At 47.0% G+C, this 20016-nt stretch overlaps 1 protein-coding gene across 1 annotated transcript in view; it reads right to left on the bottom strand.

Annotated features, from left to right (window-relative positions):
* The window catches only part of LOC140402560 (basic phospholipase A2-like), a 180433-nt gene that overhangs the window by 143137 nt on the left and 17280 nt on the right, over positions 1–20016 (bottom strand). Inside the window, exon 2 of the mRNA XM_072490412.1 lies at positions 14102–14267. Coding sequence (XP_072346513.1) covers positions 14102–14267 — 166 coding nt within the window. The remainder of the gene's footprint in view (positions 1–14101; positions 14268–20016) is intronic.

The raw sequence follows: 20016 nt of genomic DNA, 5'->3' as shown, positions 1-20016 counted from the left end.
ATTCTCCATCTGCGTACCTCACAGGTGCCGGAATGTGCGACTATTGGCTTTTCACAGTAACTTTATTGTATTGTTAATGATGTGGAGATGCCGGCGTTGGACTGGGGTGAGCACAGTAAGAAGTCTTACAACACCAGGTTAAAGTCCAACAGGTTTGTTTCGATGTCACTAGCTTTCAGAGCGCTGCTCCTTCCTCAGGTGAATGAAGAGTTATGTTCCAGAAACACATATATAGACAAATTCAAAGATGCCAAACAATGCTTGGAATGCGACCATTAGCAGGTGATTAAATCTTTACAGATCCAGAGGTGGGGTAACCCCAGGTTAAAGAGGTGTGAATTGCATCAAGCCAGGACAGTTGGTAGGATTTTGCAGGCCAGATGGTGGGGGATGAATGTAATGCGACATGAATCCCAGGTCCCGGTTGAGGCCGCACTCATGTGTGTGGAACTTGGCTATGAGTTTCTGCTCGGCGATTCTGCGTTGTCGCACGTCCTGAAGGCCGCCTTGGAGAACGCTTACCCGGAGATCAGAGGCTGAATGCCCTTAACTGCTGAAGTGTTCCCCGACTGGAAGGGAACATTCCTGCCTGGTGATTGTTGCGCGATGGCCGTTCATTCGTTGTCGCAGCATCTGCATGGTCTCGCCAATGTACCACGCTTCGGGACATCCTTTCCTGCAGCGTATGAGGTAGACAACATTGGCCGAGTCGCACGAGTATGTACCGCGTACCTGGTGGGTGGTGTTCTCACGTGTAAGAGTGGTACCCATGTCGATGATCTGGCACGTCTTGCAGAGATTGCCATGGCAGGGTTGTGTGGTGTCGTGGTCACTGTTCTGAAGATTGGGTAGTTTGCTGCAAACAATGGTTCGTTTGAGGTTGCGCGGTTGTTTGAAGGCAAGTAGTGGGGGTGTGGGGATGACCTTGGCAAGATGTTCATCGTCATCAATGACGTGTTGAAGGCTGTGAAGAAGATGACGTAGTTTCTCCGCTCCGGGGAAGTACTGGACGACGAAGGGTATTCTGTCGGTTGTGTCCCATGTTTGTCTTCTGAGGAGGTCGGTCCGGTTTTTCGCTGTGGTGCGTTGGAACTGTCGATCGATGAGTCGATGGCCATATCCCGTTCGTACGAGGGCATCTTTCAACGTCTGTAGATGTCTGTTACGCTCCTCCTCGTCTGAGCAGATCCTGTGTATACGGAGCGCTTGTCCATAGGGGATGGCTTCTTTAATGTGTTTAGGGTGGAAGCTGGAGAAGTGGAGCATCATGAGGTTATCCGTGGGTTTGCGGTAAAGCGAAGTGCTGAGATGACTGTCCTTGACGGAGACGAGTGTGTCCAAGAATGCAACTGATTTTGGAGAGTAGTCCATGGTGAGTCTGATGGTTGGATGGAACTTATTAATGTCATTGTGTAGTCGTTTCAGTGATTCTTCACCGTGGGTCCAAAGGAAAAAAATGTCATCAATGGATCTGGTGTATAACGTCGGTTGTATAAGACAAGTTTGAACAGGACCTACTCACCGCACAGGACCTTCAACCGACATGGAGCACTGCCCACAATAAACATGGAGCACTGCCCACAATAAACATGGAGCACTGTCCACAACAAACATGGAGCACTGTCCACAACAAACATGGAGCCCAGCCCACAATAAACATGGAGAACTGCCCAAAATAAACATGGAGCACTGTCCACAATAAACATGGAGCACTGCCCACAATAAACATGGAGCACTGTCCACAACAAACATGGAGCACTGTCCACAATAAACATGGAGCCCAGCCCACAATAAACATGGAGAACTGCCCACAATAAACATGGAGCACTGTCCACAATAAACATGGAGCACTGCCCACAATAAACATGGAGAACTGCCCACAATAAACATGGAGCACTGCCCACAATAAACATGGAGCACTGTCCACAATAAACATGGAGCACTGCCCACAATAAACATGGAGAACTGCCCACAATAAACATGGAGCACTGCCCACAATAAACATGGAGAACTGCCCACAATAAACATGGAGCACTGTCCACAACAAACATGGAGCACTGCCCACAATAAACATGGAGCACTGCCCACAATAAACATGGAGAACTGCCCACAATAAACATGGAGCACTGTCCACAACAAACATGGAGAACTGCCCACAATAAACATGGAGCACAGCCCACAATAAACATGGAGCACTGCCCACAATAAACATGGAGCACTGTCCACAACAAACATGGAGCACTGCCCACAATAAACATGGAGCACTGCCCACAATGAACATGGAGCACTGCCCACAATAAACATGGAGCACAGCCCACAATAAACATGGAGCACTGCCCACAATAAGCATGGAGCACTGTCCACAACAAACATGGAGCACTGCCCACAATAAACATGGAGTACTGCCCACAATAAACATGGAGCCCTGCCCATAATAAACATGGAGTGCTGCCCACAATAAACATGGAGCGCTGCCCACAATAAACATGGAGCGCTGCCCACAATAAACATGGAGCACTGCCCACAATAAACATGGAGCCCAGCCCACAATAAACATGGAGCACTGCCCACAATAAACATGGAGCACTTCCCACAATAAACATGGAGCGCTGCCCACAATAAACATGGAGCACTGCCCACAATAAACATGGAGCACTGCCCACAACAAACATGGAGCACTGCCCACAATAAACATGGAGCCCTGCCCACAATAAACATGGAGCACTGCCCACAATAAACATGGAGCACTGCCCACAATAAACATGGAGCACTGCCCACAATAAACATGGAGCACTGTCCACAAAAACATGGACACTGTCCACAATAAACATGGAGCACTGCCCCCAATAAACATGGAGCCCTGCCCACAATAAACATGGAGCACTGCCCACAATAAACATGGAGCCCTGCCCACAATAAACATGGAGCACTGTCCACAATAAACATGGAGCCCTGCCCACAATAAACATGGAGCACAGCCCACAACAAACATGGAGCACTGCCCGCATCAAAGATGGAGCACTGCCCACAAGAAACGTGGCAATAACCTGCCCATGACAAATATAGAGGCTCCCAATTACTGACACTGCTGTCTGATGTATTTGCTCTTTTCCAGTTACAAACCAAAATTGTACGTCTGTTTTAACTTGCTGCTTTGTATTCTGATAGTGGGAGATTCCCAGGATTTCTAAGTAACAGCAGGTGTCCAGTTAAATTGGGTCATTCATTCAGGTGACCAGCTTTTCAAAAGTCAAAAGTCGGACACATTGAGAATCCTTGGGGAGCTCCGAGATGATGCTCATGTTGAGTGACCAATGGCAGGAGTCTGGGGAAGGGCAGTTCAGATTAGGAGACCATGTGATGACATCTCCCAGAATATGTCCAATCAGATTAGCTTAACCCTTTAAAGACTCCCAATTATTGAAGACAGCGGTTATGAGCGACAGACTTCTATTTCAATGGACCCAATCTTCCGAGGAATGACGATCACTGATCATCGGATTGCCACTCCTCTCACACTTACTTCCCGCGCTGCTGGTCTGTGATGTGGAGAGATGCCAACAGAGTGGGTTCAATTCCCGTACCGACTGAGATTATCCATGAAGGCCCCGCCTTCTCAAGCTTGACCCTCTCCTGAGGTGTGGTGACTCTCAGGTTAAATCACCAACAGTCAACTCTCTGCGTCAAAGGGGAAAGCAGTCTATGGCCATCCGGGATTATGGCAACTTTACCTTTTTCACTTACCTTGAACAGGAGCTCAATTTTTCTCAGCTGGATCTCTGAACAGGGTCTCCCGGGAAATACTGAGCATAACTGCTCCTGGAGTCGGTGCCTCACAGAGCAGGAACAACGGGGTAGTTACCCTGAGTAGCCCCTGTAAATTACCCCCAGCAAACCCTATAAATTAACCCGGGTAACCCCTGTAAATTACCCCCAGCAAACCCTCTAAATTACCTCAGTAACGCCTATACATTACCCCCAGTAACTCCTATAAATTACACCCAGTAACTCCTATAAATTACCCCCAGTAACTCCTATAAATTACCCCCAGTAACTCCTATAGATTACCCCCAGTAACTCCTGTAAATTACCCCAATAACTCCTATAAATTACCCCCAGTAACTCCTATAAATTACCCCCAGTAACTCCTGTAAATTACCCCAGTAACCCCTATAAATTACCCCAGTAACTCCTGTAAATTATCCCAATAACTCCTATAAATTACCCCCAGTAACTCCTATAAATTACCCCCAGTAACTCCTATAAATTACCCCAGTAACCCCTATAAATTGCCCCAGTAACTCCTGTAAATTATCCCAATAACTCCTATAAATTACCCCCAGTAACTCCTATAATTACCCTCAGTAACTCCTATACATTACCCCCAGTAACTCCTATAAATTACCCCCAGTAACTCCTGTAAATTACCCCAATAACTCCTATAAATTACCCCAGTAACCCCTATAAATTACCCCAGTAGCTCCTGTAAATTATCCCAATAACTCCTATAAATTACCCCCAGTAACTCCTATAATTACCCCCAGTAACTCCTATAAATTACCCCAATAACTCCTATAAATTACCCCCAGTAACTCCTATAAATTACCCCCAGTAACCCCTATAAATTACCCCTCGTAACCCCTGTAAATTACCCCCAGTAACTCCTATAAATTACGCCTAGTAACCCCTATAAATTACCTCCAGTAACTCCTATAAATTACCCCCAGCAACTCCGATAAATTACCTCCAGTAACCGTACAACTAGGGATTAATGGGTCCTTTTCAGATTGGCAGGCAGTAACCAGTGGGGTACCACAGGAATCGATGCTGGGACCCCAGCGATTCACAATATATATTAATGATTTGGATGAGGGAACAAAATGTAACATCTCAAAGTTGGCAGATGATACTAAATTAATTGGGAGGGTAAATTGCGGCGAGGATGCAGGGATCCTACAGCAAGATCTGGACAGGTTGGGCGAGTGGGCAAACCAATGGCAGATGCAGTATAATTTGGATAAGTGTGAGGTTATTCATTTTGGAACAAAAACAGGAAGACAGATTACTACCCGAATGTTTGTAAATTGGGAGAGGGGAGTGTGCAGCGGGACCTGGGTGTCCTTGTGCACCATTCTCTGAAGGTAAGCATGCAGGTGCAGCAGGCGGTAAAGAAGGCGAAGGGTATGTTGGCCTTCATTGCGAGAGGTTTTGAGTATAGAAGCGGGAGTGTGTTGCTGCAATTGTACAGGGCCTTGGTGAGGCCACACCTGGAGTATTGTGGGCAGTTTTGGTCTCCTTCTCTGAGGGAAGATGTTCTTGCTCTCGAGGGAGTGCAGCGAAGGTTTACCAGACTGATTCCAGGGATGGCGGGACTGTCATATGAGGAGAGATTGACCAGGTTGGGATTGTTCTCGCTGGAGTTCAGAAGAATGAGGGGGGATCTCATAGAGACTTATAAAATTCTAACAGGACTAGACAAGGTAGATGCAGGGAGGATGTTACCAATGATGGGTGTGTCCAGATCTAGGGGTCACAGCCTGAGGATTCTGGGTAAACTATTTCAGACAGAGATAAGGAGACATTTCTTCACCCAAAGATTGGTGATCCTGTGGAATTCATTCCCACAGGAAGTAGTTGATGCTAAAACTTTGAATATATTCAAGAGGCGGCTGGATATAGCGCTCGGGGAGAATGGGATCAAAGGCTATGGGGAGAAAGCAGGATTAGGCTATTGAGTTGGATGATCAGCCATGATCGCGATGAATCGCAGAGCAGGCTCGAAGGGCCTAAAGGCCTCCTCCTGCCCCGATCTTCTATGTATCTCTGTATCTGCTTCAAACTTGCGATGCCTATCCTTAATCTTTTCTCATTGACACGTTTTGTAGAGTGCACATTTTCCCACAGGGGTTTACTGTCAATGTGACACTCAATGGGTATGTTTCACAAATCCCCTAATCCCAAAATATCTGTCAATATCTGAGATATATAAAAGGCCATATCCACCGCCTCTACAAGGCTTGTCATCTCAGCAGCCAAAGTGCTTTTGACCACTTTCCTTATTTTCTTTTTTACCCACACAAGAGGGCAACAAAGGAAAATTATGAAAATTCCTGCACTTGAAACCCCATCATATAAATTTGCATAGGATGCATCACTATAAATTATGAGTTTCAAGTGCCTAAGGTCACCTAAAACCGGGAACCTCAAAACATGCTCTTGCATTTTTAGTTTGACCAATGCTTTATTTGCTCTCATTATGTCTTCCACTTTGGGATCATTCATTTTTGTACTCAACTTGAAGACATCAAAACTAATGTCTGGTCTAGTCTGTCTACCTAACCAATTCAGTGCCCAATTAAACTTGCTTTTTTTCCAACTTTCAAACCACTGCGTCTTTTTGTTAAACCCGACCACGACTAATTGCTATTGGGCTGATGCTGTCCAAATAAGATTGCTGACGTAAAGTTGCCCCTAACTTAGTCTGTCCGATTTCCAGTTCAACATATTTAAATGCACCAGAAGCCTGACTTTCAACCCTGAATTCTTTCCTCAAACCAGAGATTACAATAGCTTCAAAATCACGAGTCCCCCCCCACAAAAAAATCATCGACATGCACCATAAAGATGCCAGAAAGATTTCCTTTATAGTGCCAGTAAAACATTGTCGGATCTGCTTTCAACTGGCAACAGCCTAACTTTAACAAAACTGACCTCACCAAAAACTACCAGACTCTAGATGCATAATTTAACCCATATACACATTTGTTCAACTTCCAGAGTACCCCTTCTGTGTTAGCTGCATCTTTAGGAGGACGGAGAAAAATGTCTCTCTGCAGCTGATGCCCCTGCAAAAAGGCAGCTTTTATATCTATAGATTTGCATTCCCATGCCTTTGTGGCTAATAGAGCCAAGAAGATCTTTAAAATAACCTTTGCCGCCGTCGGTGAATCTACCCTTAATCCTGATCTTCTAATTTTTCTTCAAATCCCCTTGCCACAAGCATGGCCTTGGCCTCATAAGTTCCCTCTGGAAGAACCTTTTCCATGCATATCCATCTGTGGATAGAGCTCTTTGTCCCCTATCTGGTACTTCCGTGTATACCCCAAATTCACTCCACCTATGCAGCTCTTGCTGTTTGGCGTCTTTGATAACTTCATCAAACTTATTGGAGGCCACCAAAATCTCACGTTCATGTGGGCTTCTACTCCTAGTAGCATTCATAGTCTTACCCATGTTCCGAGACCTTGACAAACTATGTCCCCTCTCCCGCCTGGTATCTCGTTCAGTACTGCTACTGCTTGATCTTTTCCTTCTGTTGTGGGATGTCCTTCCAATAGTTCTCGACTTTTTCCTGTGAACCTGTTCACTATCCGATGTATTATCTGAACTGGCACTTGGTTTCTGGTCCTCCATTTTTGAACTTCGTGTTTCCAATCCATTGTCTTGACACCCTCCCATGTATTCTGTACATTAAACCAGTGTTTATACTTTCCAGTGGCATTCCCGGCCATACTAATAATAGTTGCATCCTTCCATTGACTAGATCCTTCAGGCAAGAATGTCACTTTTGTACCAACTTTTGGCAGTTGTCCTTTTGGAAAAATTACCTGTTCTAATTCATCAGAAGTATTGTGTTCCTCTACAGAAACCCTGTCCATATCAGTTAACTGGTCCTCGTAGTTCTGTAACACATGTATCATATGACCCTGGTTCTTCATCGTGTCTGTTTGCTCTGTCTAAATTTGAAAATTTGTAATCTGTAACCATTATCCTTGATGAATGTACTCTAACTGTTTGATTGCCATGTTGCAAAATAATTGTTTTGCCATCTATGCCTATGATCTTCCCTGGGCCTTTCCATTCATTAAAGTTGTCTCTCTTATAGTATACTGTGTCTCCTTGCTGAAAAACGGTATTTGAGCGCTGTACATTACGCCTCAAAGCTCTGCGAATTCTTTCAGAGACTTCCGCTTCCAAAAGAGCTTTTCTGCTGCTATGTAATGCATTTAAATGCTCAGCAAAGGCAGAGCTAATTGTAGTCTCTTCACAGACTACAGCTAATTGTAGTCTGTTTACGTTAATGATGGAAAGGGATTGTTTACGTTAATGATGGAAAGGGATAAGTATACACCGCAGGGCAAGAGTTATAGCTGGGGGAAGGGCAATTATGATGCCATTAGACGTGACTTGGGGGGGATAAGGTGGAGAAGTAGGCTGCAAGTGTTGGGCACACTGGATAAGTGGGGCTTGTTCAAGGACCAGCTACTGCGTGTTCTTGATAAGTATGTACCGGTCAGACAGGGAGGAAGGCGTCGAGCGAGGGAACCGTGGTTTACCAAGGAAGTGGAATCTCTTGTTAAGAGGAAGAAGAAGGCCTATGTGAAGATGAAGTGTGAAGTTTCGGTTGGGGCGATGGATAGTTACAAGGTAGCGAGGAAGGATCTAAAGAGAGAGCTAAGACGAGCAAGGAGGGGACATGAGAAGTATTTGGCAGGAAGGATCAAGGAAAACCCAAAAGCTTTCTATAGGTATGTCAGGAATAAGCGAATGACTAGGGAAAGAGTAGGACCAGTCAAGGACAGGGATGGGAAATTGTGTGTGGAGTCTGAAGAGATAGGCGAGATACTAAATGAATATTTTTCGTCAGTATTCACTCAGGAAAAAGATAATGTTGTGGAGGAGAATGCTGAGCCCCAGGCTAATAGAATAGATGGCATTGAGGTACGTAGGGAAGAGGTGTTGGCAATTCTGGACAGGCTGAAAATAGATAAGTCCCCGGGACCTGATGGGATTTATCCTAGGATTCTATGGGAGGCCAGGGAAGAGATTGCTGGACCTTTGGCTTTGATTTTTATGTCATCATTGGCTACAGGAATAGTGCCAGAGGACTGGAGGACAGCAAATGTGGTCCCTTTGTTCAAAAAGGGGAGCAGAGACAACCCCGGCAACTATAGACCGGTGAGCCTCACGTCTGTAGTGGGTAAAGTCTTGGAGGGGATTATAAGGGACAAGATTTATAATCATCTAGATAGGAATAATATGATCAGGGATAGTCAGCATGGCTTTGTGAAGGGTAGGTCATGCCTCACAAACCTTATTGAGTTCTTTGAGAAGGTGACTGAACAGGTAGACGAGGGTAGAGCAGTTGATGTGGTGTATATGGATTTCAGCAAAGCGTTTGATAAGGTTCCCCACGGTAGGCTATTGCAAAAAATACGGAGGCTGGGGATTGAGGGTGATTTAGAGATGTGGATCAGAAATTGGCTAGCTGAAAGAAGACAGAGGGTGGTGGTTGATGGGAAATGTTCAGAATGGAGTACAGTCACAAGTGGAGTACCACAAGGATCTGTTCTGGGGCCGTTGCTGTTTGTCATTTTTATCAATGACCTAGAGGAAGGCGCAGAAGGGTGGGTGAGTAAATTTGCAGACGATACTAAAGTCGGTGGTGTTGTCGATAGTGTGGAAGGATGTAGCAGGTTACAGAGGGATATAGATAAGCTGCAGAGCTGGGCTGAGAGGTGGCAAATGGAGTTTAATGTAGAGAAGTGTGAGGTGATTCACTTTGGAAGGAATAACAGGAATGCGGAATATTTGGCTAATGGTAAAGTTCTTGAAAGTGTGGATGAGCAGAGGGATCTAGGTGTCCATGTACATAGATCCCTGAAAGTTGCCACCCAGGTTGATAGGGTTGTGAAGAAGGCCTATGGAGTGTTGGCCTTTATTGGTAGAGGGATTGAGTTCCGGAGTCGGGAGGTCATGTTGCAGCTGTACAGAACTCTGGTACGGCCGCATTTGGAGTATTGCGTACAGTTCTGGTCACCGCATTATAGGAAGGACGTGGAGGCTTTGGAGCGGGTGCAGAGGAGATTTACCAGGATGTTGCCTGGTATGGAGGGAAAATCTTATGAGGAAAGGCTGACGGACTTGAGGTTGTTTTCGTTGGAGAGAAGAAGGTTAAGAGGAGACTTAATAGAGGCATACAAAATGATCAGGGGGTTGGATAGGGTGGACAGTGAGAGCCTTCTCCCGCGAATGGATATGGCTGGCACGAGGGGACATAACTTTAAACTGAGGGGTAATAGATATAGGACAGAGGTCAGAGGTAGGTTCTTTACGCAAAGAGTAGTGAGGCCGTGGAATGCCCTACCTGCTACAGTAGTGAACTCGCCAACATTGAGGGCATTTAAAAGTTTATTGGATAAACATATGGATGATAATGGCATAGTGTAGGTTAGATGGCTTTTGTTTCGGTGCAACATCGTGGGCCGAAGGGCCTGTACTGCGCTGTATTGTTCTATGTTCTATGTTCTATGTTCTATACAAGCTGGAGACTGGTCATCCAAAATGGACGGAATTTAAGGATTTCTACTAAACACTAATTGATAGGGACATTCGCCCCAACCATCTGCAACAAATTCTTTGGATGTACCGTCCCTGCTAAAGCTGATTTTAACTTGCAATTTGGTCTATCTGCCAACATTTTCTGGAGCATGCCATTTATTACTGCATGGTTTCTTTCACACACACCCTTACTAGATGGGCTTTCCGCAGCTGTATTCATAACAGTGATATTCACATTTTCACACATATCCCGAAACTCATCATTAGCAAATTCTCCCCCGTTGTCTGTAAGGAATTTTCCAGGGACCCCAGTCCTGTCCCTACCATTTTCCCACCATCTGATCCAGGATTACTCTCTTTTCTTGACTTTGTAAAATGGTTGATTGACTAAATCTGGTTGCTAAATCGACAAAATGCCAAATAAATATATTGTGATGGTGTCCTTCTGTACTTCCTTTAAACCTCACAGTGATCACTAACCTGTTCTATCAGCTTAGTATAGACTTCATCCCTTACCCCTGCATCCTTTAATAATTTTTCAGCCTCCGAGGAGACGCATGCGCAAATTGCCAATGCAGTTTTAATACAACAAGCTTTCTAGCAGCTAAAGTGATTTCCAACTGATAATAACACATCCTTAACAGCTGCACCTGAAATATTATTTGTCAGTAATGGAATACAATAGTGTACCGACTGTGTAAATTGTAAGTCCACCGTCTTTCCAAAAACTGTTGCCTTATCCTGTTCCATATCCAGTTTCATGTGTGCTTTCTTCATCGACGGTCTGCTCAGAAACAAAGGTATCTCACTTGATACAACATCCGTGCTCATGGAATGATTCACTCCGGCAATATTGCAAGGGATCACCACTCTTTTCAGCGACTTCAGAGTATTATCATCCCCAAACCTGAAACTTGTGGAACTTTCAAATTCCTTTACCTTGTTACGATTTTCTGCATTCAAAGAGTCCAGGTAACATTTTAACCAGTCAATTCCACACACAGTAGATGTGCAGCCACTGTCCAATACAGCACAACTGAAGGATTCTGCAACCAACACCCTCATTATCGGAGTAAAACTGCTTGTTACCAGGACAATGCCTTCTTTCTGGTCACTATCTTTTTCCCCTTCTGACTCTTCCGTGTCATGTGTAGCTTATTATAGCGTGTTGGACAGTTGAAAGCAGAATGGTATTGAGAGTCATACCGAAAACATCGATTTATTGTACCCCGGGCATTTCTGGGGTTCACCTTCCTATTCCCATTCTCCATGCCCCTCCTCCGATTAGAGGTTCTAAATGGGTTTCTGTCCTCATAATGTCCGGGTCCAGATCTCCTTCCAGACTCTTGTAACCTGTTCGTAGCCATATGATCTCGCCATCCTGTAGTAGTGTATCTTCCATAGTCTGCTTAATTGCTGACTGACCCATTTGTGTCGTAAGAGCCATAGGAATTTAATGTTTCCCCAGAAACTTCTTTAAGGCCTCTATCATCTGATTGAACAAGGTATCATTATCCACAACCTTAACTCCTGCCAAAACCAGGAGCCTATCCAGATTGGTCACTCTAGCAAGTCGAGTGACTTTAATGCCAACACAGACTGTGGAAATTCCAGGCGGTGTTTGTGCAGCCTCCTGTATAGTCTGCTAAATTCCATGATATAATCCTCAATAGAAATGTCCTCTGTTTTCCGGAATCTATTAAATTCTGACCAAGCTTCATACACACTTAACAAGTCCTCCTTTTGATAAATCTTATCCATAAAACGTAATCGAGTCTCCAGACCTTCTTCTGAATTTAATTCTTCCAATTCCAGTTCCGAAAACACTTTGCTTCGGATTTAACTCTCATAAGGTAGAGAACGAGCCAATGACATACCTTGTTTCCTCTTTCCCAAGGCAGTTACCTTAGTCCACATAACAACTGCACTTCTCCATTGGTCATGCGATCCCCTTTCAGAAAATAATGGTGGATAGTCATATCCGGCCACCTTTGTCCGAGGTTCAGCCATATTTATATATATTTTTTTAGTCTTCTCACTCACTGCTTGGTTGAGTCTGGAAACGTTGTATCTTTCAGCCCTTCACATTTGCACAGCAACCTTCCTGTGTTACCAATGGTAACCTTGGCAGCTGTTGTGGAAAGAGTCAAGAGTTCTGCTCCTTTTCACAAACACCTTTATTTTCCTTCAACACACTCTGTACAAAACTCGATCACCACATCAAAGATCACCTGAAGCCTCTTTACATGTCAGTCTCAATTATTGGATACTTAACATAAATGAGACATCTAATTGGAATGTCTCTTCACCCATTCCTTAACATGGTGTTCAGGGTAAGATCCTGGCCTGGATCGAGGATTGGCTGACTGGCAGAAGGCAGAGAGTGGGGCTAAAGGGGTCTTTTTCAGGATGGCAGCCAATGACTAGTGGTGTGCCTCAGGGGTCGGTGCTGGGACCACAACTTTTCACAATATACATTAACGATTTGGAAGAATGAACTGAAGGCACTGTTGCTAAGTTTGCAGATGAAACAAAGATCTGTAGTATTGAGGAAGCAGGGGGGCTGCAGAAGGGCTTGGCCAGGCTATGAGAGTGAGCAAAGAAGTGGCAGATGGAATACAATGTGGAAAAGTGTGAGGTTATACAACTTAGATGGAGGAATGGAGAAGTACAAAGGGACTTGGGAGTCCTTGTTCACGATTCTCTTCAGGTTAACGTACAGGTTCAGTCGACAGTTAGGAAGGCAAATGCAACATTAGCATTCATGTCAAGAGGGCTAGAATACAAGACCAGGGATGTACTTCTCAGGCTGTATAAGGATCTGGTCAGACCCCATTTGGAGTATTGTGAGCAGTGTTCGGCCCCGTCTCTAAGGAAGGATGAGCTGGCCTTAGAAAGTGTCCACAGGAAGTTCACAAGAATGATCCCTGGAATGAAGAGCTTGTTGTCTGAGGAATGGTTGAGGACTCTGGGTCTGTACTCGTTGGAGTTTAGAAGGATGAGGGGGGATCTTATTGAAACGTACAGGATACTGCGAGGCCTGGATAGAGTGGACGTTGAGAGGTTGTTTCCACGAGCAGGAAAAACTAGAACCAGAGGGCACAATCTCAGACTAAAGGGACGATCCTTTAAAACAGAGATGAGGAGGAATTTCTTCAGCCAGAGGGAGGTGAATCTGTGGAACTCTTTGCCGCAGAAGGCTGTGGAGGCCAAATCACTGAGTGTCTTTAAGACAGAGACAGATAGGTTCTTGATTAATAAAGGCAGGAGAATGGGGATGAGATAATCTCAGCCATGATTGAATTTTGGAGCAGACTCGATGGGCCGAGTGGCCTAATTCTGCTCCAATGTCTCATGGTCTTATGGTCTATAAATTACACCAGTAACTCCTGTAAATTACCCCCAGTAACTCCCCAAATTACCTCAAGTAACTTTGAGAAATTACTCTTAGCAGCTCTGCTTGACTGAACTGGAACTCAGGGTGTCAGTGACAAACAGCACGAGGTGTATTTATCCCAAACCAACATCAGGAAAATAGATCAACCTGGTCATTATATCATAGTTGCTGTGGGATCTTGCTGTGTACAAATTGCGTTCTACCTGGAGGCAGTGATAAGGACGATAGAGAAACAAGTTCTGTCTCTCTGAGGAATGTCTACTCTCTTCTTTGTACCAGAGTAAAACCTTGCTGATTCTCAGCCAGCGCAAACACCCACATCTTCACGGAGAGAGTTTTTACACAAGTATCGTCTCATTTTACCTGTCGAGGTCATCCACTGGCTGGTTTCCATTTCCTCCAAACCCACAGAAACAGCCGTAGTTCCTGTAGCGCTGGTACGGGAGAGTGGGATTGACGCACTGAACAATGTTTAGGAAGTTTATCGTGTTTTGCCGATCTGTGACTCCCTGAGCAGGGATCCAAATTGCTAAAGAGGAAAACAAAATGAATCATTGTGTCACGAAAGCCCTGGTACAGAGTGAGCAGGGAGACAATTTAACAACACGCCGATTTAGAAAGCAGAAGAACGGCAAAAGAATATTCCTGAATTCAGCAGAAATTTCGGGCTGGATTCTCTGATTTTGCGGCTATGTCCGGAGCAGGTGTCTAGTTTTACAATGAAAAAGTCGGCGCCGGCCCCGCACCGATGCTCCGCCCAGTGGGAGGGGCTAGCAGCCACGCCACGTAAAGCCCCCGGCCTCCCCTGCAGCTACGGATGGAGGATTGCCGAGTCCGTGGCCGCGCATTGTGCACGGTGGATCCTGCAGCACCCGCGGACCCGGCCTGCCAGATAGTGCCCCACTGTAACCCCTCCCCACCCCTGGCCCAGCCCCCCACCAGTCCCCCCAGCCCCCGCCAAAGCCCCCCGGCCAGTGGAACGACTATCCCCCCCGACTGTGGGGGCGCTGGACACAGTCCGCAGACCCCACGCGAGGTCCCAGAAAACTGTGAGCACACGCGACCGACGCCGTTGGAATATCGGCCAATCGGGAGCGGAGCATCGGGGGAGGGCCTCGGGCTACGTCCTGAGGACGTCCCAATGGTGTGCGGCGGCGTATCAGCGATTACGCTGTTTTTCAGGGGGCGGAGCATCTGAAAAATGGCTCCGCCCCCGATTTCGGTGTCGAAACGGATTCTCCGGCCAATCGCTGAACGCGATTCCGGCGTCGGCAATCGGAGAATCCTGCCCTGCGCCTCGGAACCAGGCCATTCGGCCCAACAATTCCATGGGCTAGATTCTCTGTCACCCGCCACCAGTAACGGGGTTCCTGATCCAGCGGAGAATCGCGCGCCGGGTGAAAAGCGGGATCAGCGCACGATGGGCGGGATTCTCCGATTGCCGCCACCAAAATCACCCTTTTAACGCCAAACTCGGGGGCTGCGCCTGTCTTCCGATGCTCCGCCCACCAAAACGGCATCATCGGTGAGGACGCCGCTCGCCGTTGGGACGGCCTCAGGACGACACCTGAAAGCCCTCCCCCGATCCCCCCCCCCCCGATGGACAGCGTGGATCACTTGTGGTCTGAGATTTTGTAAACTCGGACCAGAGTTGAGAGCTGCGGACTGTGTCCAGTGGCCCCACAGTCGGGGGTGGTGGGCGGGCTGGGGGGTGGGGGTGCAGGGGGACGCTCCTCTGGTGACGGGAGCTTCGGCGGGGGCTGCGGGGTCACAGAGGGTCACTATCTGGCAGGCCTTGTCCGCGCGGCCGGCACCATGTTGTCCGGCGTGACAGCTGTCGGTCGTCACCGTGCGCAATGCGCGGTCACACGGACCCGGCAATTCTCCGTCTGTATCCGCAGGGGAAGCCGGGGGTTTACGTGGTGCGGCTGCTCGCCCCCCACTGGGTGGAGCATCGGTGCGGAGGCGGCGCAGGCGTTTTGGCCGTAATACTGGACACGTTCTCCGGACACAGCCTCAAAATCGGAGACTCCAGCCCGATGTTCCGACCCCCGCCCACAGCGGCAGTGAGCTGCACGCTGGGTCATGGGCATCCAGTAAAACCTGATTAACAGGCTGGAAACCCGATTTTCCTGCTCCCCCCGGGATGCTCCAGGCCTCTCAGCCGGGATTCAGGCGGGTGTGGATTGGCGAGGGTATTTTCAAGCGTTGCCCTGAAGCTGTGCACCCCGCGGTGGGTCGAGGCGGTAAGTATGTAACGAACGTGCCCCCTAAAGTCCATGGATGGTGCCCAGCCCCCCACAACACAAATCCTCTCGGTGTGAGTAACAGCCCCTCGCCACACCAAACGCAGCTAAGTGCTTCCTGCTGTGAAACAGAGGAAGTCAAAGCACTTGGCGGCCCACTAGCCGAGTTCCGACAGCATCCCACAGGATTCACGCCATGCATACATTTACATAGCGAGGGAGAGGGAATCGCTCCTGGGCACTGCTCCTGGTGCCAGCGCAGACCCGGTGCGATTCTAGTCCAGCGGGAAATCTTGGTCGCCCGCATGGAGAATCCAACAAAGAACAAAGAACAGGCCCTCCAAGCCTGTGCCGACCATGCTGCCCATCTAAACTAAAATCCTCTACACTTCCGGAGTCCGTATCCCATCCTATTCATGTATTTGTCAAGATGCCCCTTAAACGCCACTATCGTCCCTGCTTCCACCACCTCCTCCGGCAGCAAGTTCCAGGCACCCACTACCCTCTGTGTAAAAAACGTGCCTCGTACAAAGAACATAGAACATAGAAAATACAGCACAGAACAGGCCCTTCGGCCCACGATGTTGTGCCGAACCTTTGTCCTAGATTAATCATAGATTATCATTGAATTTACAGTGCAGAAGGAGGCCATTCGGCCCTTTGAGTCTGCACCGGTTCTTGGAAAGAGCACCCTACCCAAACTCATCACCTCCACCCAACACCAAGGGCAATTTTGGACACTAAGGGCAATCTATCATGGCCAATCCACCTAACCTGCACATCTTTGGACTGTGGGAGGCAACCGGAGCACCAGGAGGAAACCCACGCAGACACGGGGAGGATGTGCAGACTCCGCACAGACAGTGACCCAAGCCGGAATCGAACCTGGGACCCTGGAGCTGTGAAGCAATTGTGCTATCCACAATGCTACCGTGCTGCCCTTAAGAATAACTAAATCTACACTATATCATTTTACCGTAATCCATGTACCTATCCAATAGCTGCTTGAAGGTCCCTAATGTTTCCGATTCAACTACTTCCACAGGCAGTTCATTCCATGCCCCCACTACTCTCTGGGTAAAGAACCTACCTCTGATATCCCTCCTATATCTTCCACCTTTCACCTTAAATTTATGCCCCCTTGTCATGGTTTGTTCCACCCGGAGAAAAGGTCTCTGACTGTCTACTCTATCAATTCCCCTGATCATCTTATAAACCTCTATCAAGTCGCCCCTCATCCTTCTCTGTTCTAATGAGAAAAGGCCTAGCACATTCAACCTTTCCTCGTAAGACCTACTCTCCATTCCAGGCATCATCCTGGTAAATCTCCTTTGCACCTTTTCCAAAGCTTCCATATCCTTCCTAAAATGAGGCGACCAGAACTGTACACAGTACTCCAAATGTGGCCTTACCAAAGTTTTGTCCAGCTGCATCATCACCTCACAGCTCATAAATTCAATCCCTCTACTAATGAACGCGAGCACACCATAGGCCTTCATCACAGCTCTATCCACTTGAGTGGCAACGATATATAAATGATTTGGAGGAAAATGTAACTGGTCTGATAAGTAAGTTTGCAGACGACACAAAGGTTGGTGGAATTGCGGATCGCGATGAGGACTGTCGGAGGATACAGCAGGATTTAGATTGTCTGGAGACTTGGGCGGAGAGATGGCAGATGGAGTTTAATCCGGACAAATGTGAGGTAATGCATTTTGGAAGGTCTAATGCAGGTAGGGAATATACAGTGAATGGTAGAACCCTCAAGAGTATTGAAAGTCAAAGAGATCTAGGAGTACAGGTCCACAGGTCATTGAAAGGGGCAACACAGGTGGAGAAGGTAGTCAAGAAGGCATACGGCATGCTTGCCTTCATTGGCCGGGGCATTGAGTATAAGAATTGGCAAGTCATGTTGCAGCTGTATAGAACCTTAGTTAGGCCACACTTGGAGTATAGTGTTCAATTGTGGTCGCCACACTACCAGAAGGATGTGGAGGCTTTAGAGAGGGTGCAGAAGAGATTTACCAGAATGTTGCCTGGTATGGAGGGCATTAGCTATGAGGAGCGATTGAATAAACTCGGTTTGTTCTCACTGGAACGAAGGAGGTTGAGGGGAGACCTGATAGAGGTATACAAAATTATGAGGGGCATAGACAGAGTGGATAGTCAGAGGCATTTCCCCAGGGTAGAGGGGTCCATTACTAGGGGGCATAGGTTTAAGGTGAGAGGGGCAAGGTTTAGAGTAGATGTACGAGGCAAGTTTTTACGCAGATGGTAGTGGGTGCCTACCGGAGGAGGTAGTGGAAGCAGGGACGATAGGGACATTTAAGGGGCATCTTGACAAATATATGAATAGGATGGGAATAGAAGGATACGGACCCAGGAAGTGTAGAAGATTGTAGTTTAGTCGGGCAGCATGGTCGGCACGGGCTTGGAGGGCCGAAGGGCCTGTTCCTGTGCTGTACATTTCTTTGTTCTCTTTGTTGTTTGTTTCAAAGATGTATGAACATAGACCCCAAGATCTCTCTGCTCCTCCACATTGCCAAGAACTCTACCGTTAACCCTGTATTCCGCATTCATATTTGTCTTTTCAAAATGGACAACCTCACACTTTTCAGGGTTAAACTCCATCTGCCACTTCTCAGCCCAGCTCTGCATCCTATCTATGTCTCTTTGCAGCCGACAACAGCCCTCCTCACTATCCACAACTCCACCAATCTTCGTATCGTCTGCAAATTTACTGTCCCACCCTTCAACTCCCTCATCCAAGTCATTAATGAAAATCACAAACAGCAGAGGACCCAGAACTGATCCCTGCAGTACGCCACTGGTAACTGGGATCCAGGCTGAATATGCCCCCTAGTAATTGACCCCTCTACCCTGGGAAAAAGTCTCTGACTATCCACCCTGTCTATGTCCCCCATAATTTTGTAGACCTCGATCAGGTCGCCCCTCAACCTCCATCGTTCCAGTGAGAACAAACCGAGTTTAATCAACCGCTCCTCATAGCTAATGCCCTCCATACCAGGCAACATCCTGGTAAACCTCTTCTGCATCCCTTCTAAAGCCTCCACATCCTTCTGGTAGTGTGGTGACCAGATTTGAACACTATACTCCAAGTGTGGCCAAACTAAGGTTCCAGCCAGCTGCAACATGACTTGCCAATTCTTATACTCAATGCCCCGGCCAATGAAGGCAAGCATGCCGTATGCCTTCTTGACTACCTTCTCCACCTGTGTTGCCCCTTTCAGTGACCTGTGGACCTGTACACCAAGATCTCTCTGACTGTCAATACTCTTGAGGGTTCTACCATTCACTATATATTACCTACCGACATAAGACCTTCCAAAATGCATTACCTCATAGTTGTTTGATTAAACTCCATCTGCCATCGCTCTGCCCAAGTGTCGAAACAACCTAAATCCTGCTGTATCCTCTGACAGTCCTCATTGCTATCCGCAATTCCTCCAACCTTTGTGTCGTCCACAAACTTACTAATCAGTCCAGTTACATTTTCCTCCAAATCATTTATATATACGACGAACAGCAAAGGTCCCAGCACTGACCCCTGCGGAACACCACTAGAAACAGACCTCCAATCAGAAAAGCATCCTTCCATTGCTACTCTCTGCCTCTATGACCGAGCCAGTTCTGTATCCATCTTGCCAGCTCACTTCTGATCCAGTGTGACTTCACCTTTTGTACCAGTCTGCCATGTGGGGCCTTGTCAAAGTTCCTTACTGAAGTTCATATCGACAACATCCACTGCCCTACCGGTATCAATCATCTTTGTGACCTCCTCGACAAACTCTATCAAGTTAGTGAGACAGGACTCCCCTTCACAAAACCATGCTGCCTCTCACTGATACGTCCATTTGCTTCCAAATGGGAGTGGATCCTGTCTCGAAGAATTCTCTCCAATAATTTCCCTACCACTGACCTAAGGCTCACCGGCCTGTAGTTCCTTGGATTATCCTTGCTACCTTTCTTAAACAAAGGAACAACATTGGCTATTCTCCAATCCTCCGGGAC

This window comes from Scyliorhinus torazame, chromosome 25 (assembly GCF_047496885.1).
Source record: "Scyliorhinus torazame isolate Kashiwa2021f chromosome 25, sScyTor2.1, whole genome shotgun sequence".
NCBI classification, from domain to species: Eukaryota; Metazoa; Chordata; class Chondrichthyes; order Carcharhiniformes; family Scyliorhinidae; genus Scyliorhinus; species Scyliorhinus torazame.
The sequence above is the reverse complement of the archived record's forward strand: the minus strand, read 5'-3'. Positions and strand labels throughout refer to the sequence as shown.